Source organism: Fistularia commersonii, chromosome 18 (genome assembly GCF_037954325.1).
Source record: "Fistularia commersonii isolate RoL2024-O1a breed Wild chromosome 18, RoL_Fcom_v1.0, whole genome shotgun sequence".
Taxonomy (NCBI): domain Eukaryota; kingdom Metazoa; phylum Chordata; class Actinopteri; order Syngnathiformes; family Fistulariidae; genus Fistularia; species Fistularia commersonii.
Genome location: NC_141301.1, coordinates 10,634,249 through 10,659,990, shown reverse-complemented (window position 1 = coordinate 10,659,990; position 25,742 = coordinate 10,634,249). Strand labels below are relative to the sequence as shown.

The 25,742-nt window shown below is 39.0% G+C and overlaps 2 protein-coding genes across 4 annotated transcripts; both read left to right on the top strand.

The window, feature by feature from the left end:
* The first annotated feature begins 2,765 nt into the window (after positions 1-2,765).
* hacl2 (2-hydroxyacyl-CoA lyase 2) lies at positions 2,766-10,641 on the top strand. The gene is made up of 14 exons (XM_086164270.1): positions 2,766-3,017; positions 3,451-3,652; positions 4,183-4,310; positions 4,482-4,732; positions 4,969-5,068; positions 5,197-5,294; positions 6,419-6,555; positions 6,668-6,802; positions 7,190-7,304; positions 7,556-7,725; positions 7,849-7,919; positions 8,006-8,077; positions 8,352-8,457; positions 10,030-10,641. The coding sequence occupies exons 1-14, from the start codon at positions 2,913-2,915 to the stop codon at positions 10,206-10,208; spliced, it is 1,869 nt and encodes a 622-aa protein (XP_086020396.1). The 5' UTR covers positions 2,766-2,912; the 3' UTR covers positions 10,209-10,641.
* A 5,237-nt stretch (positions 10,642-15,878) lies between these two features.
* On the top strand, positions 15,879-25,659 carry siral1 (SIR2 antiphage like 1). Of its 3 annotated transcripts, none has more exons than XM_086164964.1 (8): positions 15,879-16,188; positions 16,291-16,349; positions 16,832-16,921; positions 18,839-19,091; positions 22,560-22,787; positions 23,405-23,533; positions 23,697-23,994; positions 24,624-25,659. In XM_086164964.1, exons 3-8 carry the CDS (start codon positions 16,839-16,841, stop codon positions 24,692-24,694), a joined length of 1,062 nt encoding a protein of 353 aa, XP_086021090.1. In that variant the 5' UTR covers positions 15,879-16,188; positions 16,291-16,349; positions 16,832-16,838; the 3' UTR covers positions 24,695-25,659. The 3 variants fall into 3 exon arrangements, with proteins under 3 accessions (XP_086021090.1, XP_086021089.1, XP_086021087.1); XM_086164963.1 differs by having other exon boundaries at positions 16,048-16,188; positions 16,306-16,349; positions 23,697-24,009; positions 24,624-24,840; XM_086164961.1 differs by having other exon boundaries at positions 16,052-16,188; positions 23,697-24,009; positions 24,624-24,840.
* The last annotated feature ends 83 nt before the right edge of the window (positions 25,660-25,742 follow it).

Genomic DNA, 25,742 nt, shown 5'->3' with positions numbered 1-25,742 from the left:
TGAACCATTAAAAAACACTTATTACAAATGTATTGGGTAAAGTTAACGATTTATTTGCCTTTTATATTTTAGCCCCGGTTCCTTCTGATACAGACAATGGAGTTTACTTGGCGCAACAATTTATATTGCCAACCTACATAAAGAGAAAATTATTCCAGGTTTTTGGCATTCAAATCGACTATAAGGGTCGCCTAAATCTTCAATTGCATTTGATCCTCGTACAAAATGTAAAAAAAAAAAAAAAAAGGCTGAACACACTAAGTGACTGTATGACGCCGAAAAACACACACACCCCACATTTAAGAAATTGCACCCGACATACTTGTGGACGGTCCCTTACATAGGAAATGAAATATATTCGTACCACAAGGAGCCGTAAGTGCAGCCTGCTCTACGGATTTCATAATAAGGTCAACTGAGTTCAAAATTCAGCAACTAAGAAAAAGAAATCAAAGCAAACAGAACACTTGTCCATTTTTACTTTACAACAGTCCTTTATCTAACGCAACGCCATACCTCCCGAATAATCCCCAACTACTTCAACTCCAAAGTTCAAACTTTGCTGCATTTTATTTGAATGTAATTGGAAGTATTACTAAAAGAAATGGTCTTTTATTTTGAACAATCTTCATCCAGTACTTTCTCGTTTGTTTGTTTCTTTCTTTCCAAGTTATCACAGATGCATCATTTGAAGTACCCTGCTGTTTTTTTTTCTTTCTTTCTTTCTTTCTGTGGCATACTGAAGTGTTGCAGAATGTTGCTATATCGGACTACACCACAAAACAAAATGAAATGTCTCGAAAAACAAAACCCTTGAGGAGGCTGTTCAGTCAGTTGGTATTTTTAAGAAGGGACCGGCAGTGTCTATTTTATGAGAAACCATCTACGTATAGCAATTTGTTTGATGGCTTCATTACCCAGACAATTAATTCTGACATAATTACCATTAGCTAAGTGTTTTTGCAGATTCAGTGCTGAAACAGTCCCTGAGGTGCTTCAGGATGTGGTGACATTCAGTTCAAAAGTCTTTATTACAAGCCCTATGTTTCTGCTTCTTTAGAATCGATCTAGAAGTAGACTGCTTATATTCAGGACAAATGATAAAGAATTAAGAAATTCGGTTTTCCTCATGCATTGCAGTCTCAATATTACCATATCATCAGAAAACAATAGTTAAATGTGAAGCCTGAATATTGTTAAAAAGTGACACACTTTGTATTTAAAAGTATTTCCCAGCATCAAGGGTGCCAGGAATCATTGATGTATATAAATCGATGTATCCATAGAAATCTAGATGTATATAAATGAGATATTTATCTGAAAATTTGGCATATTGGCAAACATATATTCTTAGATTCAGATATATCAGCCATTAAAATGTACTGCACAAATAACTTAGTCGGCCTGCTGTTGAATGATTCAACCAGGTCAAAAGGTCAACTTTTAACTATCAAGAATAAGCACTTTGCCACAATTTCAAATGACTTCAATATGAGATCTATAAGGAATTAATTTTGTAACAGTTGAAAATATTGAAATTAGCTTGACATTATGATTTCAAGTTAGAGTGGGAGTAGACAACCAACATGGATAAATGGTTGATTTTCTATTTTATCGTATTCTTCTCATACTTATCATCCTTTTGATGAAACATACTCTATCTATATATATAAATTTAAAAAGTATGTTAGTCCAGGGTGTACCCCGCCTCTCGCCTAATGACAGCTCCGGGATCACCCACAAACCTGAGCGCAGGATAAATAGCAGACAAGGAATAGATGTATATACAGGAAAACAAATGCATATATATATATATGTGTGTGTGTGTGTGTGTGTGTGTGTGTGTGCGTGCGTGCGTGCGTGTGTGTGTGTATTTTATCACTATTATTATGATTATTATCATTATTGTTGTTATTATGAATGCATTTTTTTCCCCAAACTCTTGTTAGCTAAGGTCAAATAGTTATAAAATGATCAAAATATCAAAATTTCTAACATAACAAACATTTTAATATTTGTGTTCTAGTGTTCCTTTTGATGTTTCAATTATATCTTGGAAATAATTTTGTTCTCCATTCTACTAACAATCGTTCTTAGTAAGATTGTCATCTTTTCCTAATTCCATGATACATTGCGTTAAGAGTCAATCTCACCTCATCATTGTTAAAATAACTTATGGAAGAGAAATATATATATATAGAAATGCACAGACACTTTAAGGATACTGGCAGACTGGATGTTAATTGCACAATTATCATGGAGGATTTCCCAATTCCTTATCCTGTTTCCTCTGGTTGGAGTTATCTGTTCACCTTTGTTATGGTGACATCTTATTGGACTTTCCTGCTCCTCTGACCAACGTAGAGGTAAACAGGAAACATATTTTGGCATCAAAATAAAAGCCTAACATCTTAAACCTGCTAAATATTGAAAACCGCAGACTAAGTATAACCTTAAAAATATAATGCGTATTTTCTGACTTATCACTTCTGTCCAAGTGTGTAACCATTTCAATCAATATTTTCATCACTGTTTGGTATATATCCGTTCGTTTGTTTTTGAAGAATTTTATTTGGAAATAAAATACCGGAAGTGTTACTCTTCTAGTTAGCTTGATCTGTAAATATATCAGGAGACTCTCCTGCTTCCGCACAGATGCCGAGGAGGGACGGTCATTTGATTTAGATAAGGTGTCGACTAGGTGTCATAATTCCCTCTTTTTCTTTAATTTTACATTTCCTTATTTGATAGTGAAGATAGTTTTCTCATTACAGTTACGACTTCACGTATGGTCCTTTAAAGGTTACTGGAAGCACATTATCTTAGCTTAGCCTGAATGAATTGCCGAACTTGACTTCAAAGTAGGTTTTGTAACGTTTCACTGAATTGCCTTGTTTTTGTTTCATCTCATCATGGAGTCATTCGGAGCCCTACTTGGATGCTCTTTGGGGTGTGTGTTGGGTGGGCTTATATTTACTGCCTACAGACTTGGCATACTCTACCAATTGTTCCACAAGGTACGTTTTCACAACTCAACTTGGTGTCAGTACTCAACAGTACTTTGCATTACTGAAACTGCCCGCATCGACTGGTGTTCTGCACAAGCATTGAAACGGCAATGCAGGTACTCTCTTGTCATAACGACTTGACCTTTACCCCGGTTGCAGGTGAAAGGTAAGATGGGCTGCATTCACGCAATGCCAAACCCTGGTCAGCCTTGTAGCTGATTCTCACAAAGGCCACTATAACACCATGTTAACAGCGGTGCACAAACCCTATCCCCACTGTGTGCTTGAACAATGTGGTTATTGTGAAGTATGAGGGGTGCCTTTGATTGACATGTGACAGGTGGCCCCTTTATGGGCCATCAACTCACACAATCAGTCATTTTGAATTTGAATATTAAAGAAACACCTGCATAAGTACGCATTTTGTCTATGTTTTCTGCAGACTGAAACACAGAGCCCAAGGCATGGGGGTGAGAGTGTGGCAGAGGTGCTCCGATCACATGGGATCAAGTATGTGTTCACCCTTGTCGGGGGACACATCTCCCCCATCCTGGTGGCTTGTGAGAAGGTGGGCATCCGGATTGTGGACACCAGACACGAGGCCACGGCTGTTTTTGCTGCTGATGCTGTGGCAAGGCTCTCAGGTGCAAGTTTGTCTAAAAGAAAAAAGAAAGCCATATAATGTTGAGCTCTTTCCGCTAGCATCATAGAGGGGAAAAGATAGTTTGTCACTAAATGGTCAACACATAATATGGTTGGATAGATAATACAAGACATCCGAACTAATAACTTACATTTTCAGCATTTTTTTGTGTAATAGTTTGGAAATTACTAATTTCTGATTCATATACAATTTTTCTTGTTCAATTAACTAAAGACCAAGCTGTGGTTCCATGAGAGGTCACCGAAGTAAAAGTGTGAATGTTCTATGTCTCACTGCAGATGTGAAAATATCATTTCATTTAACTTATGTATAAATATTGACAGTTTTAAAAGCTTGGGACATGGTTGATTGTTTGACACCCAAGAATAAAAGAATAGAGGATAGATATTCTACATTTTTGGACAGGAAAATGAAGATTGACTTTCTGGTAATTTTGTAAAATTTGTACATTGAGTGAAATGAATTTTGGAGCCATACAGTTATTAGCTGCTTTGATTATTGACCCATTAGGTACAGTTGGTGTAGCAGCAGTGACGGCGGGCCCTGGTCTCACCAACACAGTAACAGCTGTGAAGAATGCTCAAATGGCTGAATCGCCATTGCTGCTTATAGGAGGAGCTGCGGGGACACTACTTCAGGTTGATTGCAATAAAATAAAAATTCAAAGAAATAAGATTTTTCTTCTTGGCTGAAGTAATTGATCCTAATGCAGAAATGTACTGTCAGATGCAGCATAACATATCAAATGTTTCACGATTTATCTTAAATCACTGTCTGACATTAACCTATCAATTGTGTTCCTTGGACAGGGCAGAGGAGCACTTCAAGACATTGATCAAATGTCACTCTTCAAGCCACTGTGTAAATTCTGCGCCTCCATCAGAACCATCAGGGAAATAGTCCCTACAGTCAGAAAAGCATTGGCTATTGCCCAGTCGGGAACACCTGGTCCTGTATTCATAGAATTCCCCATTGACACACTCTACCCTTTCCACCTGGTATCCAAGGAGTTTGCAGTAAAAAATCCTCCCAAAGGCCTTATGGGAAAAATTGTCTCATGGTAGGCTACTCTGTAAATTAATTTCTAATTTATGTTAATTTAAGAGAAAAGGTTTAAAAAATGTCATTCATTCAGAAAATGTTAGACCAATTGAATTTCAAATTATTCAAATGGGGCTTTTGCTATAGCATGCAATTGCTTGCATATTTCTCACATCCTTATGTATCAGTTGTGAAACGGTGCATGCGTACATGCACACTATATCAATTTATTGACTTTGGATGTAATTTCCTAAGGTATCTTCACAACCACCTGAATAACATTTTTGCTGGAGCTTGGGAGACAAGGGATGTTTCTCCACTTCCTGTTCACATACCTCAAGCAACAGATGATCAGGTGAGTCGTCTGACAACGCCAGTTTTTGTTAAAAGGTTGTTATAGTAACATTGTCATGAAATACCAAGTCAGGTATCCCTTATTGTGTACAGTACTAACCTTTTTTAAGTCTGTTCTTCATAACTCAGGTGCAAAAGTGCATTGAACTGATAAGTCGAGCCAAGACACCTGTTATCCTGCTCGGAAGCCAAGCCACACTACCCCCAATACCAGTCACTGATATCAGGTAAAGAACAAAGTGTTATGCACAATTCTTCTCAAAGTTTTTACTTTACAAAGTACCAAAATGAAATATTCAAAGGCTCTAATTGGTTCCCGTGTCTCCTGAAAAATCCGGAAAATTATTGACCAATTTTCTAGTAATGGAAAACATGGATAATAAGAAAAAGAAAAGCATAAGTTATCCTATAACTTAATTTTTTTCCTCCTTTTGCTTGTCTGCCTTGAGTGAGTTATATATGGGTTGTCTGGTGTCATGCTGTCTTCAATGGGCAATGCTGACACAGCACTTTTCTGCCTCTGACTGGCACTCCAGCCAGTCAAATTTGCATATTGCCTCAGAGCAGTCCTGAGGAGCAGTCTTCAGAGCAGACCCAGTTTTTCCATTTGACTTTGTCACTAGACTTGGTGACTTTTTCTACCACAGCAGGACCTATTAACTTTATGAAGCGTCTCAAGGCCAAATTTGCAACTTTCAGATGAAAGTTGTTGTTAGTATGGTGAATATATTGGTAGACGGATGCTGAAATTAGAGCTGCCAGGCAGGAGGTCTAGAGGAAGACCAAAGAGAAGATTTCTGGACGTAGTGAGAGAGGATATGAAGGTAATTTGTGTGAGAGAGGAGGATACAGAGAGTAGGGATAGATGGAGAATGTTCATTTGCTGTAGCGAACCCTGAAGGGACAAAAGGAGAAGAAGAAGATGAAAGTTATTAGTATTGGTCCAGGAGTGATACATTTGTCATAATTTCTTAGAATGTAAGATATTTTTCATTGATAAGTTGTGGCTAAAAGATTACACATCTTTTAAATCAGACCTCCAGGGCAAAAGAGAAATAAACATAGAAGCAATCAAGGTAAATGTATAAAATGCGATGTACAATTATAGAAAATAATACTTCTGGAGAACATTGTGGCACAGGTAGATGTATTATTTTATAATGTGACTACTTGTCTATCATTAGTACCTGAAAATGTAACGGAAAAGTTGGGGGAATTCATTTAAAGAAAATAGTGGGGAACCAGTCTTTCTACAAATAGTTAATAGTTTGGACTATTCATGATATTGAGGCTTGTGAGCAATTTGATTAGCTTTGGAATGCATCAAATGTAATGTTTTCATACTTCATAGGAAGGCCCTGGAAGACCTGGGCATCCCTTGTTTCCTTGGAGGTATGTCCCGTGGCATGCTCGGAAAAGATAGTCCAATCCACATCAGGCAGAACAGACGAGATGCTCTGAAGGCAGCTGACGTGGTGGTCTTAGCAGGTCAGGCCTACAGCTTTCATAAACATGGATGCTTAAATACAGCTAAGTAGTCATTATGGCTACAGGTTTTGAAGTAATTACATTTACATTACATTTTGTGATGTCTTCACAGGCACAGTCTGTGACTTCCGGTTGAGCTATGGAAGAGTTCTGAACAGACGTAGCAAGATCATCGCCGTCAACAGAGACAAGACACAACTGCTGAAAAACTCAGATATGTTCTGGAAACCAACTGTAGCAATTCAGGGTGTGTTCATAGTCTAGCATCATTATCTGGATATAGAGCTTATCCTTCAGTCAGGGTTGCTAGGGGGCTGGAACCTATTCCAGCTGTCATTGGAGCGAGAGGCAGGTTTCACACAGAAATCTGCATTTAACCCATCTTGGATGAACCATGAGCAGTTGGCTGCCATCTAGCGGTGCCAGGGGAGCAGTTAGGGGTTCAGTGTCTTGCTCAGCAACACTTCAACACAGTAGGATGAGCCAGTAATCAAACCAATACTGTTCGGTTCCAATTTTAGGGGCAGGCAAAATCAAATTTATTTTGACACAGGAAATTTTCAGGATTAGGTCACAGACTGAAGGTCCATGTTAAAATGTTAATATTTACTTATGAATGTTATTTATCTTATAGGTGACGCTGGTTCATTTTTAGTTCGGCTCTCAAAAGGGCTAAAGGGTCATCGCTGTCCAGAAGAATGGCCACAAAGTCTCAAAGCAGGAGATGTTGTAAAAGAAAACACAAATAGGTAAGAAGAGGTAATTGGGGTTCTGTTCATTCATTTTCACAAAAGACATTTTGTTATTAATGTTGATAATGTTGGTTCTGTAGATGTATATAATGGAATACAGGCAGTAAGCTTGACTCGCTCTACTTTGACATTTATAATTTAGGCTCTATTATAATTCTTTATGGTCAGAAAGTGAGCAGAATGTAATGTTACATAATGGGAATTTTTTTTCCTCATATAAACATTTATTTCTATTGATTAATTTTCAGGGCTAAAGCTGATGAGAAAACCGAACTTCACTTAAATCCACTGAAAGTTCTCCACCTCATAGATGAACTGATGGCAGAAGATAGTATCATTGTTACAGATGGGGGGGATTTTGTAGGAAGTGCTGCTTACATATTGAGACCACGAGGACCCTTACGCTGGTTGGATCCAGGTTTGTCTTTCAACAATACCTTGCCATGAAAATTAAAAATTTATTTCAGTTGGCTTTGGACTTCGGCAATATGAACACTGAATGGTCATTCATTTGAGAAAAGTATATTTTTTGTCCATGCAGGAGCATTTGGAACACTCGGAGTGGGAGGAGGATTTGCGCTAGGGGCAAAGCTTTGCCAGCCTGAGTCTGAGGTATTTTCTATGAACTTTTGTAAAAGTACTTTTTTATGGTCTATATCATTATCTATATATTAAATGTTACTCCATACGTCTATTAGGTCTGGATCATCTATGGCGATGGTTCTTTAGGATACAGTGTGGCAGAATTTGACACATTCACTAGACACAAGGTAATGATGCTGCAAAAATATTCAACTTCTGTATGTAAAACTACACCCTTGTCCATAATTAGTAAATGCTACTTACTAAATATTTGAATTTCTTTATAGTGATAATGTCATCGGGTTTGAATTATTCACACATTTTGAAATTCACAAAAATTACAAATGTAATTATTTGGTTCTCTAATTATTACCAGTTGGTACCCTAGAGTTGGACAACAATTTACCCTCTCTTTTTTCTCCCTGACACAATAATACTTAGGGTTTATTTTTCTTATTTCAGACACCAGTTATTGCTGTGGTTGGAAATGATGCTTGTTGGAGTCAGATTTCCAGGGAGCAGGTCCCTATTCTAGGTAGCAATGTGGCTTGTGGACTTGCATTTACAGGTACAAAACTTGCATGTCATAAAGCTGCTGTCATAATTTGCACAACATGTACATGTAAAAGTGTAAGGAGTATGTAAAATCTAAAATAAATGAGTATCTGAATAAATTCGTTATGGATATGGTAGGCGATGTTTGCACTGGCACTGCTGTAGAGGGAGCCTTTCTTCCGACTACACTACAGTGTAGTCGGAAGAAAGGCCGGATACGCTGCCGGAGGTCAGATCCTCCATTCAGTATTGTCAAAAGCTGCTCAATCAAAAAAAAAATCTCTGGCTACCTGGGTATGGTAATCCACATTTGTGGGCTCATAGTTAGTGAACTATAGATTTCCACTAACATCTGATATGGCCTTATGCAAGTTAAATGGCAATAAAATAATCCAAATTTGCTAGTTTACAGCTTTTAAATTCTGTTAGACAAAACTGTCGAATCGGAATAGCTATATAAATTGGAAAAATTGTCCCGATGTGTGAATGAGAGTAAACAGTTATCTTTCTCTATTCGTGGCCCTGTGATCAACTGGCAACCAGTCCAGGGACCAAACCCTTTTGCACTGAATGTGCAATGCCAAACATTTCATGATTTGTCACAAATTAGCATTGAGGCCTGACACTCCTCATTGTAATACAGGTTTCTAATGCTATAAATACATCTATTGAGCTTTGCCTTGGAAGACAACCAGGATTTAGTGACTAAACTGTTTTGCACACTGGCAAAAACTGTAATCTAACCTTGTCAAAGGGACAAGGTTCAAAAAGCTTGTCTGTTTTTCTTTGTCTGTGTAGGAGCCAATGCAACAGTTCTTGTGATAGTAAAATTTGATTCATTTTGGTTTGAGTCATATCTAGAATCCATAATAGACAAACCAACTCCTAAATTTAGATTATCAGGAGCAATGTAAGGAGTCCTAGTAGGAGGTGTTCAAATGCCTTACAAAACAGAAACTTTTGTGGGATTACCTGAATTGGAATGTGAAAAGGTAAAGCGAAACAAAGGAGTGAAAACGTATTAGATCACATGAACTGAGGGTCAACACAGGAGAGCCACCAATTCAAGACAGGACTTTGCAGTCCACCTACACCTAAAGGACAAGGGCAATTCGTTTGAAGACAGCAATGTCTGTATTCTGGCCAGAGAAGGCAGGTGGCTCGAGAGAGGAGTCAAAAAAGCCATCTTTGTCAAAACAGAAAAAACATCTCCGAGCAAAGGAGGGGGGCTCAGACACAACCTTTCACAAACAAATAACACGGCACTGAGTTTAATACCAAGACCGATTTGCTCACATGGAACCGGGCCCATCTGCTCCCTCCAAACAACCGGGAAAGATTCACCACCAGAACCAACCCCCAGCAACTTCCGCATGAGCCTCAGTTAATGTGATCCAACAGGTTTCACTCCTTTTGTTTAATTTTACCTCTTCATTCTCCAATCCAGGTTGCAGTCCAAAAGTAAGATACTTTTACGATCTTACTTGCCCATTCTTTAAATGGTCCTCCAATATAATCTGTATCCTAAATGTGAATTAACTGTGTGGTGCTTCCTACCAAACTGTATTTTGACTTTGTTTTTCAGATTATCATACAGTGGCAGATGGTTATGGTGGCAAGGGCTTCCTCGTAGGGCGCAAGGACGAGGACAGGATTAGTGACGTCATTAGTCAGGCCAAGAGGGAGTCCAAAGAGGGCAAGGCTACACTTCTCAATGTTCTGATTGGGAAAACCAACTTTAGAGAGGGCTCTATCTCAGTATAGACCCTTTGTGCTTCTTCAGAATTGTGTATTCCTGATTTCCCTTTGTTTTCCTTTGACTTTTATTGTGGTGGGTTATGAAAGGTTCCAAATAAAGGGATAGTGTGTAAATTGCCAACCAGACTTCTGCTCATCCATTGTGCAGGTTATTTTATACAGTATGTCATGTGCAGGAATAAACTTTAAATACATTGAACCATAAATATAGTTTTAATCGGCTTTTGCTATCAAATTCCAGTTTCTCATCAAAAATCGTATATTATGAACTGAACATAGTACAGTTCTATATAGCTTCAGCTGTTCAAGCCTGGTCACTTGTGTTTCGTTTGAGCTCAGTGTCAATTTCAGATTTATTTTGTTTTCATATAATGCTGCATTTCAAAAAGGGAAATTCTTAGAATAAAGGAGTCCTTGTTTTTTACAGGACTTTTATCTCCTCTGGGTCTTGTGTTAGTTTTTTCTCTTAATTCTGACTATTTCTCCAAGATTAAGTTGTTGGTTTTTGTTTATTAAATAAAACCAGAATGCCTTTTCCTATTTTAGAATTTGCCTTTGAAGAATATATACGAAGTCTTACCACTGTCACGCTCTAAATTGGTCATCATTAAAAAACATGTCTTGAAAGGATTTGTGAATGTTAAAGATAAACAAATGACATGCTTTTATTATTTGATTGTGCACTCAAATATTGGTATGTTATGGTATGGTATGTATATACTAGAAGTGTTTGCTGATTTTTGTCAGTTATATTTAATACAAATATATGTGCACTGATGTGGGCTACCAATTAGAAGATTCCTTTACTTACTATGTATTGCACTAAAATTGTGAGTCATCTGTGCATGATAATCCATATGACAACTTCTGCTCCATTGTATAAACTTGGTTTATTTTGATCTGAGGGATGTGTTTCAGAAAAATGGATCAGAAAATAAATTGAAGTGATAACATTCTTTTGAATCATTATTGGCAACTAATCGTGTTCTGGTATAACATATTTTTCTTTGGCTTTTGTTAACACACTGCCTGCATCCGTGTAAAAATAGAAATCTCACTGTCACCTGTCTCTTTCGGGGTTAGATGGAAAAGGCGATCCCTGAAGAGAAGAGCCGAAAGGAAAAGAAGAAGGTGTACTTGCTTTTAACAAAACCAATGGCACAGAATACCTCCGTGGGACATGTATTGGCATCTGTTTATGTGCATGAAACTAGTTTGAATCACTGCCTGTGTTAAATACGCAGCAGTTTGCTGTTTGTCTCTCACATTCCCTGCAGATTGTAGTGAATCTGACTTCATGAAGCGGTACAACGTACAGAGGGGTAAGATTTGGGGTAATCAGGCCACAGCAAAAAAGAAACAGAGCTGAGGTACAGTCTTGTAGATAAATGCTTAGATCTCATGCTGATTTCTGTCCATAACAGGTAATTTATAATGAAGTGTGTCTTGACCCCCTCAAAATGCAGATTTCATTTCAAACATCATTTCACATTAATCACTGAGGGCTTGACACAGTGTTAACTGCCTTTTATTGATCGTGTTAAAAACAATGATATAATGTATGGAACATTCACAGACTAATGGTGGAATATCCTATCCTCAAGATAGGATATCCTTTGGATATAAAGGGGCTATCTTAAGGATAGGATATTCCCTTTACCTTATGTAAGTTAGGCAGAACTAGCCTGAACTATACCAGTTTTTCAGTCACTATACTTGAATGGCGATCTAATCATACAGCCCCTCAACGTTACCCTAGCTGCCCCATAGGAAGAAGGCGTCTGCCGGGGAGTCTCTTGTGCGGTCTCTGTGGGTGATCGGCCCTGTGTTGACACGACCTTTGTCATCACCAGTGCAGAGAGAGGAATGGTTACATGCAGCGCCTGGCCCCCTTCTGTTGGATGGTCAAACACGTTGGCCCTCTCAGGTGCTGCTTGCAGGTGTTTCAAGTTATGTCGCATCACAGTCCCCTTCTCCATTCTAACATGGACGGAGCACAACTCCACAGATCTCCTGATGACTTCAGCAGGGGTCTTCCATCCTTTCTCCTAATCCACCCTCATCCTGATGGACTATCCACAATGCAACACCGGCAGTGGGTGGGCGCAATGTAGAAGTGTTGTAGAAGTGTTCATAGGACTTCTTCTAGAGTCCTTCATCCCTGACAAGGTCCACTTGTAATTTATTCTGTAGCATAGGAAAAGTTGGATGTCGCACCCCAACATCACTTGAGCGGGACTGGACCCTGTTGCAGTGATGGGTGTTCCCCAGTAGCTCCTCAGGGCGATAGAAGGGTCTGGCTGCTTTGGGATTCTTTGGGCAGTTAAGACTGCCAGCTGCCCCATTTACCTTGGGGAAGTGAGGTCTACAGGTAGTATGAGTGAATCCATAGGCTGCACTAAAGTCTCTGGATTCAGCGGAAACTGCATGGTGTTCTCACTGATGAGCTCCAGCAGTAACCTAACCTGGTGAACATACGTCTGAGTCTGCTAATGACTCCTCGGCTTGACACTGAGAGAAGGTGAGCCTTCCCGATGTAGTGTGTGTAGTAGCAGGCAACAATCTGAGCTCAAGGGATTCCTGAACAGTGTGTCAGCCACAAGAGCTGCAACCCTGGATTGACACAGCTGTCACACTGAACCTCATAAGATGCATCAAGAGTCTCTGGCAGTGTGGTGGTACTCTGTCCACGTTACAAACATTTATCAGCAGCAGCAGTGGCTTGTGATTGGTCTGAAGGATGAAAATGTCAAAGCCCTGTACATAGTGAGTGAGCATTCCCAGGCCCACACTGCTGCCAGGCACTATCAATTTGAAAATAATGCTTCGCTGTCTCTTAGGGTGCATGAGCAAAAAGCAACTGGTTTCAACTCACCATCATGGTCTTGCAGACGCATGGTTCCCAAGCCATAACTGCGCGCATCTGTGGTGATGACTGTGTGGTATCAGCGATCATAATTGGCTAAAGTAGGTGCTGCTGCAACCATGACAGCTTTCTGGAGTTCCTGCTCCTGGGGTTGGCCCCATGTCCACTTGTTCTCTGCCTTGTGAAGGTCTGTAATGGGGTGCAGCCTAGTAGACAGTTCACACAGGAACTTCCCCAGATACTTAATGAACCTGAGCATTGTCTGAGCTCCCTGACATACTTTGGACCGGGTATTTCGGTTGCGGCTCGGACTTTGTTCTCGTCAGCCTTTATGCCCTCAGGACTTATGACGTGCCCGAAGTAACTTATCTCAGAATTCCTAAATTGACACTTCTTTTTCTTTAGCTTAAGGCCACATTGTTTGATAGTCCATCAACATGCTCCTCCTAACTCGACTGAACAACCAACATATAAGGCATCAGCATGTTGTCTGCATCGTGGTCTCTCAGCAGGTTCGACATCAGCCTCTGAAAGATTTTTGGGGCGGTGTAATCTGAAGGGCAGGTGGCAGAAGCAAAACCTGCCGATAGACAAGATAAATGTCTTGAGACTCTGGCTATCGAGGTCAAGGGGAATTTGCCAAAACTCATTTGATGTATCCAAAGTGGGGAATGCCTTGGCCCCGGCAAGCTTTGGGGTGATGTCATCCAGTGTGAACATCAGGTATCTCTCCCGTTTGACCGCTTTGTTCAAGTGTATGAGGCTGACAAAAATTTGACCTTGTTCTGTTTTGGTACAGGAACCTTGGGCACACACCAGTCTGCAGGGTCAGTAACCTCTTCAATGATGTCCATAGCTAACATCCATTCCAGCTCCCCTTAACCTTTGGGAAGACAAAGCTCAGCATATTTCCTTAGCTTGATCCTGACTGGCTCACAATCCATCAGCCCTTTGTCCCCAATTGTGTTACTGTACTCCTGTATAGACAGCTCCCATTCCCGCCACAAGGCCCATCTTCTCAGATAAACTTCTTCCCAGCAGGTTGTGTGGCAATGATCCACTAATCACAGTTATCCAGATTAAGCATTTTTGTCCCTTGTACTGACTGTAGGCAAAGAACTTTCCGATGCATTTTATTTCACCACTTGGTCTGGTTTAGACCACGCAAGGGCTTTTTAGTAGGCTATTAAATGTGCTCTGGCAGATAGTGGTAATGTCAGCCCTAGTATCTGTTTTGATTTCAGCTAGGCTTCTATTCAATGGCAATGTGATTCTCCATTCCTCCTCTGAGCCTGGCTGTTCTATCATTTCAGGTTCCATAACAACTCCCAGAAAGAACTCATCGCTGTCAAAAGTCACTGTCTACGTCTGCATTCATTGTCTTAGACTAACCCATAGCCTTGAAGTGCCCTACTTCATTGCAATTCCGACATGCCATCCCATGAGCTAGACACATTTCACTCTTTCCATACTCCTTGTTGCCTCTTGAGAACATCTCTTGCATTGACTTACTGTTGCTCGGGTTCCTTTGCCATTAACATCACTTGGTGACTCTGACTTTAGGCACTGCTGGCCCCTATAACTCGCTGCAGTCACAGAGCCCTCACCTCTCCTGACAGTTTGCTGTTTTATCTTTTCATTCTATCTGGCCATTTGGATAGCTCTCTCAAGAGTAAGGTTAGGCTCAGGTTGAAATCTTTGAGACACTTTGTTATCCTCTATGCCAATGATGATTCTGTCTCTTATCTGTTCATATTTGTTTATGCCGAAATTGCAGCGTTGAGCCAACTTGTATGGACTTCTTACAAAAGCCTTAACACTTACCCCAGGCTTATGGGCATGCTTAGGGAAGCACATGTGGTCATGTGTGGTATTACGTTTGGGAATGAAATGTTCATGAAACATAGCTAGCACAGTCTTTAAGTCAAACTCGGGTCATGCATCCTCTGCAACTGCTCCATACACAAAAGACTCATAAATGGCCTCTGCTTCACTCCCCATCGCATAGAGAAGGGAGTTCACTTGTATTTCACTGGGCTCTTTATCGAGCTTGGTTGATACTCAAAACTATCCAAAGTGTAGCTTCTGTTAGCCACTCTGCTCCTCCAATCTCACTTTTTTTCACTTATTGCAAGGTGTCAGTATATCTCAATTCTGACATTTCTCCTGATTTGACTCAGTGTTCACTGTCTATGTAAATCGTTTAGATAATCACTGTAAAATAAAGGCTGTACACGTGCGCGCCAAACCATGACATCACTTCCAGGCGACTGTGTAACTACAGGAACCAAGGCAGGTCTCTGCCTGGACATACATCACAACACACAGCAGATGGCAGGCTCGGAGAATGTTTACGTCATAAGTGTATGCTGATACGTTCAGGCTTAGCATGGAAAAACAGTCATACCGTATACACACCTGTGGCCGCTAAAGAAATGCCTTCTATCAATAGTTGCATTTCCTCCGTGACATTTAGAAATACTGCATGGGTTTACTGTCGTTGCAGACTTGCTGCATTACAAATAAGCGAGTGTTCACGTTCTTAATACTCACAAAGTGAATCATTAATTTAGAAATTTAGGAATTTAGGAGTCGAACTTCGTTTCTTTTTGTACACGTATATGGCATGCCTTTTAGGTGCAATCGTTTATCTCATTAAAAAGTATCACAGATTAATCGTAAAACTGAGGACTATTTTTTGTTCTCTCCACCGTGCAGCAATCGGGAAAACTGCACAGCTGCGCATGAGTTAATCGAGCAGCATTTGAAGGCATCATAATACCGGGCGTTCATCACCACAGGCGGTGACTTTAATCGCTTCAACACAAATAAATGTAGCAGGGAGGGCAAGAACATTTACTGTTCCTGAAGTTGGGCGAAAAACATTTTAAAAGCGTGTAATTTTGTTAATAACTAGATGTATTGTCTGGTCCGCGAATCTACGGTCAGCATGTAGAGTAAAACTGAGCGTAGGAAGTTTTTTCCCCCTTTTTTTAGCAGTACACAACCTAGCATAAAACTATCGAACGTTTCTTTAATGCTGCCAAAGGGTAAATTTGGCCCCGGTTGTTGTTCAAATTACCTTGTTTGATGACTCTGGTGTTAACTTGACTTTTTACTGTAAGTAGAACCACAAAAGAAAACCGCATATAACTTCATTTCAGAACACATGTTGATCTTACGCGCTTTACTTGGTATACATCTCCCCGACTTCTAATTAAGGGACTTCTTCATCAGCATCCATTAGGCTAAACGTTGGAAACCAACTCTGATATATCAAGGTAAGTCCATTTTGGGTTAAGCACGAGGAAGTGAAGCGACCCTAAGTTTAATATGTGAAGTTGTTTTAATACGACGTGTCTTAAGTAAAATCGTCGCCAGTGATTTACGCAAACCTACTGACACCGAAAAGACCTTCAAGGCTTGAGCTATTTAACAAAAATTCCCTTGGTCTGCTTGGGTTCCTTGATACAGTGAAGCATTTGGCTGTTATGTGTTAATGGCGTATGCCACCAGGCAAGTTTGTTGCCATGAGGAAATTTTACAAATATTTTCCTGCTCACGGAAGTCCACCGTCCTGCCAGGGCAGCTCTCTCTTGGAAAGAATATTTAACTCCACTTGAAGTGTTTCCGACAATTCTGTACCACCGTATATCTCCTAAAGTTAAGTTTGCAGCCTGTAATGGTGAAAACACTGGGTTTGTCATTGGTCGTCGTCACTGGAGGAAACGTGGTCGGTCACAGGTGTGGTGTTTGGTTTCAGGTGCTGGATGGCCACTGTTGTAGCAGTGAAAAACGATAAGCGACCTGCAGCTGATCCTCAGGATGCAGATTCGAATGCAAAGAAGCCCAGGTACCACTCCGACCATTGGTCCTTTGCTCATAAGACTGTTTTGTCACAAAGCCTTCGTCACTTTTTTTTATTACTGGAAGTTTTGCCAATTTGAAGGAACAGACAGAAGGATCATGTCATATTTAATTGAAACATTGCAGATTGCACCTTTGAGTATCCACAAACAAAGATATGTCAGATAAACCCAAAAATAGCTCAGTTCTGTGCCTTATCCCGCTCATCACTTAATAGTAACATATTTTCCTAATGTCGAAAGTGTAATTTAGGCCTCTGTGCCGTAATGTACTTGTTTGCATGTAATTTTTCAAAACAGTGTTAGGGAAAATAAAATAACTGTGCATTCTCTCATGCGTTAAGTCATGATTATGTGGGAAGTGGTTGGTGCTGAATCTTGAGTCCCGTGGTAAATGAATGATCCCTCTCATGTGGTTACTGTTTTTTGATGGAGGGGCTTGTAAACAATTTCAGCTCTCATATGGATATACTGACTAACAGTACTTTGCCTGGTGGAAAAAAAAAAAATTCTCAGCAAGTGAAAAACCAGTAAGACCACCCGCTTCATTTGCTTTCACTCTTGGCTTAATTTCTGTTCATCCCAATCATCTGGAAAAAAAAAAAAGTTATTATTGGGCCAGAGTACCCCCCTTAAGATAGCTATGTCTTGTTTGAAAGACACAACAATCCGCTGCTTCTTTGTCATCTCAGTCATCATCTTGGAATCCTCATAATCACAAAAGACACATCCGTCTTGACTCTGTTTTTGGCCATGTTTCTCCTAGGTAGTCCTGTTGCATAGGTGATGAGAACCATGGCATTTGAATAATTGATTATCCAAATCATATATAAATCAGGTTTTCAGTTACTTGTGCTTGCATATTTCCATTATAGCTTAACCATGCTAGATTCAGAGGAAAATATGTTTCTGTACCCCAATGTTTTTTTGACAATACAATCAATACAATTCAATCAAATTCACAAATATCAAAAAGACGTAAGGCTACACTTTTTTATTTCAATTTCAATTTTGTTAGCTCTTGAGCAAATTTTCTTGTCAGAAAAATTTCCTAGAATAAACATATGTAGTTACTAAGATATCACTTATATAGAGTTCAAAGCTTGAGTCAAGTGTAAATCTTCACAATAAATCATTTATCTTTTGCCCCCAGGATCATAGCATTTTTTTCCCCCAAATACTGCTAGAACACAATTTGGAAAGAGGTAGGTAAGTAGGTACTTGATTCATCAGCAAAAACTTACATTAAATAAGCATAAATCATTGCCAACAAAGAGTTGCAAATCATGAGTCAGTGTCTGAGAATGCCCCTCTTCATGGTCTCAACCTCTACAAAGGATATCCCTTTTTTTCCATTTAGCTGTGATCCCATCTACTTCTTCACTAATGTGGTGGAGATATTGAGGGAGCAGGATACTCTGTGGGCACACTTGAATGCTGCTGCAGTCCAAACTTTTTCTTGCATTCCAGCACACTGGGCTTAATAACTAACTTGTCATATTGCATTGCTTGGGTCTCTGCAAACCCTGACCAAATGGATCCACACTTTACGTCTCTTTGGCAGAATTTCTGAACCACTGTAACCATTGAATTTTACACTATGGTCACTGATGCTCAACAACATACAAACATATAATGATGTTCTCTGTGTCCTGGTTTTCCTTTATTGTGACAAGTAATATAAGGAATTGACCAAGAAAAACACAATATGTGTTATTTATTTATTAATTTTATATGTATTTATTCTTGATATATAATTGAAGAACTTAAGTCAGCTGAGAGCTCTACTGCTGCAGAAAGACTTGACTTTTAGACTTTTATGTCTCATTTGGGGGGGGACCAACATGTTATCAGACGGATTGCACTGTCTTTTGCATCTTGATCAGTCAATGTCTGCCTCCCAGGAAACTGCTGCCCAGCTTAAAGACAAAGAGAGCCCCAGAGCTTGTCCTAGTGATTGGCACAGGGGTAAGCTCTGCAGTGGCTCCTCAGGTCCCTGCTCTGCGCTCCTGGAAAGGCCTCATCCAGGCCCTGCTTGATGCTGCCAATGACTTTGATCTACTTGAAGAGGAAGAGAGTCGACGCTTCCAGAAGCATATGCAGGAAGATAAGAATTTGGTGCATGTGGCTCATGACCTCATTCAAAAACTTTCCCCGGTAAGACCACCTTATCCTTTTTTCCTTCCTTAACTACCCAGCCACATACTTTCTAGCACATGGCAATGACTGTTCACTTTTGTAAGCAAGTAACATTTTGCTTTCGTTGAGGCTGGACGTTTCTATTTTATATCGTTAGATTATAAATAGTCAATCACACAGAGTTTTGTGTTCAAATATATCCGTCTATTTTTGAATGAGTATTGACATTCCAAGCAACCATTTATGTAATTCTATTTTTTTTTTCCTCTCTAACTTGTGTTTACATGTTTGAGCTATTGGACTGAAAACCACAAGTGGACTCAGTGTAAACAAGTGCAGTATAATTGTGTATTTATTAGGAATTAATTTTCTCAACAAACATCAACCTGCATTTACCTATCCTGTTTTAGTGAAGCTGTACATTATTTCGTATACTTCTGTTTTCAGTCTGATATGCACTGTCAGTTCTTGATATGCACTGTCAGTCCCTGTTCATTCCTGTCAGTTAGTGTCAGTTGTTGGTTCTATATTTTTATGAGGTTTTTCTGCAGAAAAATGTTGACTCACCTATCTAAAAAATAGATTTGTAATTTTAGGTTTAAAACCATATTTTCTGGCATCTCCATGATCACACACCAGTATTATTGATTAGGTAATGTGATTCTTTTGTATTAAATAGCAATTTAGATTCAATCTTCTGTGTAGTCCCATTCTCAGATTTCTTTTACACATCATTGAATGGACCCCAAAAATTATTTTCTTACATATGTGACTATGAAAGACAATGTCTAACACCACACGAAAATATCAACTCAAAAAAATAAAATGGAAAACAACATGGAATCCCAGCAACCCAATCATGCTAACTATAAAAAGACACTTAATGCAACAAATCAGTTCTTTTACAGTCACAAGGGCAATTTAGAAGCAACAGTAACAATTATGAAACTGTAAGCTCAGAGTGAGCATTAACATCCCCCTCTTGTTTTCTTTATCAAACTAGGTAGGTGCTTATCTAAAGTACTTTGAATATAAGATACTTTAATAAAAGAGTAAAATTCATATCAATGTAACATATAAACCAGTCTATTTTCTGGACTGGTCTGGTCTGGAATAGAGCTGCCAGATGGGACCCTTAATACCGTTTGCCTCCTGTGTTAGTCATGTCTCATCGCACTTTTGACAATGATAAAACTCGCTTTGTTTCAGCCCTTAGACTGTTGTCACAAAGGGGACAAACAGCACTTTTATGGCTTTATCCATCGTGTTTATTTCAATCCACAGTCGAGCAGACATCAGCCCCGTGCCATTGGCTACACACACCTCAGGATCTAGTTTGCTAAGGAAAAACAAGCATAAAATACCATGAACTAGTGGCTGTCAACCATGTCTTATATGATTACTTTTCTGCAGGGCCTTCAAAACATCAACCATACAGCAAATATTAATGGAAAAGTAACCTTTCTTTGAATACTTTACCAACAATTAAGGATGAAGGTTTTTAGTATATCTAAATTTATGTATTTAGCTAATTCTTCTTTTTTGTTCTCTCAATGTATAGGTCTAAATGTAAACAATTTAAAAGAGCAGGAAGTTTGTTTTTTTATTGCTGAATTTCATGTCAGGGTGTTATTAATATTTTGCATACAGAAAGTACCTTCTTCATGCCATTAAACTGGATATTTCATTAGGATGTTGATTGTTGGGAGTATTAAGCAAGTGAAGTCCAACCAGAGGAGGCCTGAAGTGTTTAACCTACTTTTCACCAAATTGTGTATCAGGTGGATTATAGTGGTCTGCTAGCACAGTGTCAGGTAATTAGGGTAATCTGAGGGAAAAACTCTGAGAAAGCTTTGTCATAAATCCCCTTACACTTTTAACCTTGTGTTAAACAAGGTTAACCACAAATTTCTTGGCCAAGTTATTTCATTAGTTCATGCAAGAAACCACAATGTTTTTGTGTGCAATAAAACCTCATATATTAGTTACTGGTGGGTAAAAACATTTAATCAACCACAAATGTGAAATGAACTAGGTGTTTTGATTGTTTTGGTACTTTATTTTACCCTAGAAATGTTCTAGTACCAGCAGATCTCTTACACACACACACACACACACACACACATATATATATAAGAAAAAAACAAAGAGTGTGGTGGTTACATAAGTCCTCAGATGGTCTAAGGACACAGTGATCAGAGTGGCTACCGTAGACACTGGATGTAGATAATGAGCCTCTTCCTGTGGAAAGGACTGCTAGTGTTCAGCCAATTAGATCTGTAATCTCTGCAAATCAGCGCAGCATCTCCATGTACTGGGATCACCTTGGTCATTACATCTCCATGCTATTTTTAGTTGACTAACACTCACAACCTTTTATTCTTGTTTTACAAGTAGATGTGCCCGATAGTTATAAGAGTTAGATGATGGTAAAACAGACCATAATCTTGCTGCAGAATCTGCTTAAATGAGTGTCTGCCTTTGAGAGCTAAGAGAGCAGAGGAGATGTTGATGTAATGTCTTGGAATACAGTCGCTAATTTTCTTTGAACTGAGATTTAAACATTTGGTGAGACACAAATGTGGATTTTTATTTTTAGACACCTTTTGCACACATGATCTGGTCACACGGTATGAGCAAAACTGCACTTTGAAGTGCAGTTTTGTGCAGTCCAGTCAGAGAGCCACTTGTTATAGGTTTGTGATGGAATACTTTATCAAAGTTCATTTTGAATTTGATACCTTACTGAGGTTCATCTTTCATCACTTAGTGACTATTGACGTGCCATTTTTTTTTTCATCAGACTCTACTGCATTTTCATTAATTAAGAAAAATGTTCATAATATTTGCACTTAAGCAAACCATGGATTTTATTTTTGTGTCATTATAGTTAAAATATTTGCTTTAACTGTTTAAATCACTGTAAGAAATGTATGAAGCCTGGGCAAAGTGATGTGAAAGATAGGTGACCTGCTGTGTTACGAGTATGTTGATTACAGTTAACCCACACAGCTCTGTGATGATTGGCTAAAAGTTGATTATTAAACATGTCAGTAGATAGTGTTATGTCCCATTTCACGTGCAACAGGAAAGTATCATTTGTCATAAAGTTCTTTGAAGCTTAATTAGTTACCAAATTCATTTAATAGCCATTATCTCCAATGGCAGTCTTGTATGCACACTTAAGAAGTAGATGAATGTAGGGGTCAATTATTTTTTAAGTGTTTTCAAGGTGAGGAGGTTTCATACATTTTGTGTACACTCTAGCCATTAACAGTCATGTAAACCGAAACTATTTTGAAGGTTTGAATGAAACAAATCCCACATTTTGTTTTTGTTAGCGCTGAATACACAGTGTAAGGTCATATAGTTGATAGAATTAACAACGTTCCAATTACATTTATTCTATGACTATTCTAGTAGTAGGAGGTAAAACCTGTTTTTCAAAACATTAATTTGTGCATTTCTTTTCCATTTGTCTTTCAGAGAACTGGTAATGTGCGATCCACTTTCTTTAAAGACTGTCTATATGAGGTGTTTGATGATTTGGAGTCTAAAATGGAGAACGCAGGGAAACATCTACTGCGCTCAGTGCTACAGTTAATGGAAAGTGGGGCCCTCGTACTTACTACAAACTTTGACAACTTGTTGGAGATCTATGCAGCTCACCAGAACACAAAGTTGGAATCTTTGGATCTGACAGATGAGAAGAAGGTAAACACTGCTTGCATTTTGTTATTATATTGATCAGTCTGTCCTGCCCCAGCAAATACTGTTAGCTGTTGTTAAATGAGTACAAGGGTCACAACAGCATACACTTGAGCAAGTATGTGGTTTTGTTGGGTTCAAACGGGTAAAAATATCTTGCAACTCTAGAATGTTGGTTGCATGCCCTAAATTTTCAAAGTATGTGCAGACCCAAACATAGATATTAACCTTAAAAATTGTAGAAGACCTGGCCAATGATTTAAAAAGGGAAAAAATGCCCCCCCCCCCCCCCCCCCCCCCCCGCCATTATGTGTCACGCCACACACCGCCATTGGCTTTTTAAATAGATCTTCCATAAAATCTGAAAAGCCCCTAACATGTGACTGTCGTCTGTGTCTAAATATCTAATTATCCAAAGAGTGTCAAAAACTTGTCAGACGTGATGAAACATTTCTGAAAAAGACTCTTCGCTTTGCCTCTCAGTCTTGGTATTTATACCTCGTCTCCATCATGGCAAATATCCTCCCACTGATGTTCAGTGATTTAACTCTTTACCCAGTCAGAACAGGATTGAGTGCATTGAACTGCTAAGTGTTTGCTTGTTTTTCTTTGTGTGTGTTCAGGTGTTAGAGTGGGCTCAGGAGAAACGGAGGTTAAGTGTTCTACATATCCATGGTGTTTACACAAACCCTAGCGGTATTGTACTGCACCCTGCTGGTTATCAGAATGTACTGAGGAACACGGAGGTTATGGTGAGCACTTTAATTGCTTGATAGTGTTTATCTTTCTGGGGAAGATGTGAAATTGTGAAATAAAGTAAAGTTATGTTATTATGTGAAAATAGAATCAGAACTTAAAAAAAAAGTCTGATATGCTAATTTTTTTGTACTATTTTATAACACCTGGCTTTAACAGCGTGAGATCCAGAAGCTGTATGAGACCAAGTCATTTGTGTTCCTTGGCTGTGGGCGCACAGTTGATGACACCACCTTCCAGGCTCTGTTCTTAGAGGCAGTCAAACACAAGTCTGATCTGGAACATTTCATGCTCGTTCGACGTGAGGACGTGGGTGAGTTCAAGAAGTTGCGTGACAACATGCTGGACAAGGGCATCAAAGTCATTTCCTATGGAGACGAGTATGGTGACCTTCCTGAGTACTTTGAGCGGCTGGCCAATGAAATCTGCAATCGAGACATATCATCCAATGGCTGGGGTAAGAAGGACAAAGGCCAGTAACAATCTACTCTCTGTCCAATCAATGGAAATTGTGTAACGAATGTTTGGTTTTAAGGAATAGTTGGCACAAAAGTGAGAATTAAACGTAAACACATATTGTACTCTCCTTTTCGAGCTTAGGTTTGTGCACCCAATTCAGTTCCCTTGTCATGATCTTGTGAATGCAGGTTACTACTGGTGTGAGGAAATGATTATTCACTCAGGGAAAAACATTGTTTTGAGTGTGTGTGTGTGTGTGTGTGTTTTCCAAATCAACTGACTGAAAAACCAAATAAAAAACTGCAAAACATTTTTGTTTTCTTATGGAAATCTTTTGGGGAGTTAGAGTAAGGGAGATAACAAGGTCAGTTACGAGTCCAATAGACACATTTTAACATAAGTTACTAGATATAACCTGAAAGAGGAAAACAACAAAAATCATCTTGAAATTCAATAGATTCAATGAACTGGGGACAAATCACCTCTTAAATAAATAAACCTCTCCCTCATCATGGTTTCACAACTCTGAAGTTCTGAAGACCTGAATAATTTGTTACTTCTCTCGTGTAAAAGAAGCTAAGTGTGTTGCCTGATATTAACACATCTTTTTCTATCTTATTTTTACAGGCTCTCCTTTGCACAATGGAGAGGAACAGCAGAATGGCTTTAACACACAAAAAAACCTCCTGCAAGGTTAGGGCTCAGTGTTTTTGCAACTAAGAAGAGGCCATTTGCAAGAGACATTTCCAGAATAACACAATAGAGCCCTGTCTGTTTGCTCAATGCATACTGGTATAATCAAAGTCTGCTTTTGATTTTCAGTATGAAAAGAACTGCTCATATTCTTTTGCAGAAAGACAACTAATTTTGCAACATTGTATGCATGAAAGTCTGTTGCAATATTTCAGCTGAAGCTGTTTTGTTTTTATTTTTGTTTTTTAACTTTCCACTCAAGTCCCCTCATTTTGGTTTCCTCCTACCAACAACAAATCACTCTTTCAAGTTGTACTCCAGTCTTATTCAGTTCGGTAAGTTTTGGATTGTAAGAGCATAATGAGCCATGGGAGTCATAAAAGTTGTTTAGTTATTTCTGATGCCTCTTTATTTAAGTAGCTTAAAAGGGAATATAAGCAAGAAACATCGACACCAATAGCCAAATAAACTGAACCTGATGCATGGTTGCTGAACCCCTAACATTTGGGGAAGACATATTAGTAATTATGTTAAAGCAATACCTTTGGATAAAAATGGATCCACTGACAGATGTTTCTCTAATGAATCCCTGGATTTGGGCATGGTGTAAACAAACATTCAACTGGAGCAGAGTCATCATCAACCACACCCAATAATAGAGGCTCCATGTATGAACCTAGAGATTGATATTATATTCAGTGTTTAACATTTAATACAGGGTGATTTGATTTGCACACCGCTCGGCAGGGAATGGATACAAATAATTCAAAATGGCTATGTGGTTTGCAGTCGCATCATGTTAGGATGGCTGCTGCTGACAGAGCAGCTCTCTGCCAGTAGCAATCAGTTTGCCACTCTAGTACTGAAAATAAAATGCTCTTTATTATCCAGGTTTTTTTTAATACTTGCATGATTATTCTGAGCTAGCATATTTATGGATATTTTCAAAATAAAGCTTTTGGTATCCCCTTTTATGTTTGCATTCTTGAGGTGAAATGATTGGATTGACTCCACCATGAGTCTGTTGTGTTGACTTTGTAAATATAACAGTAC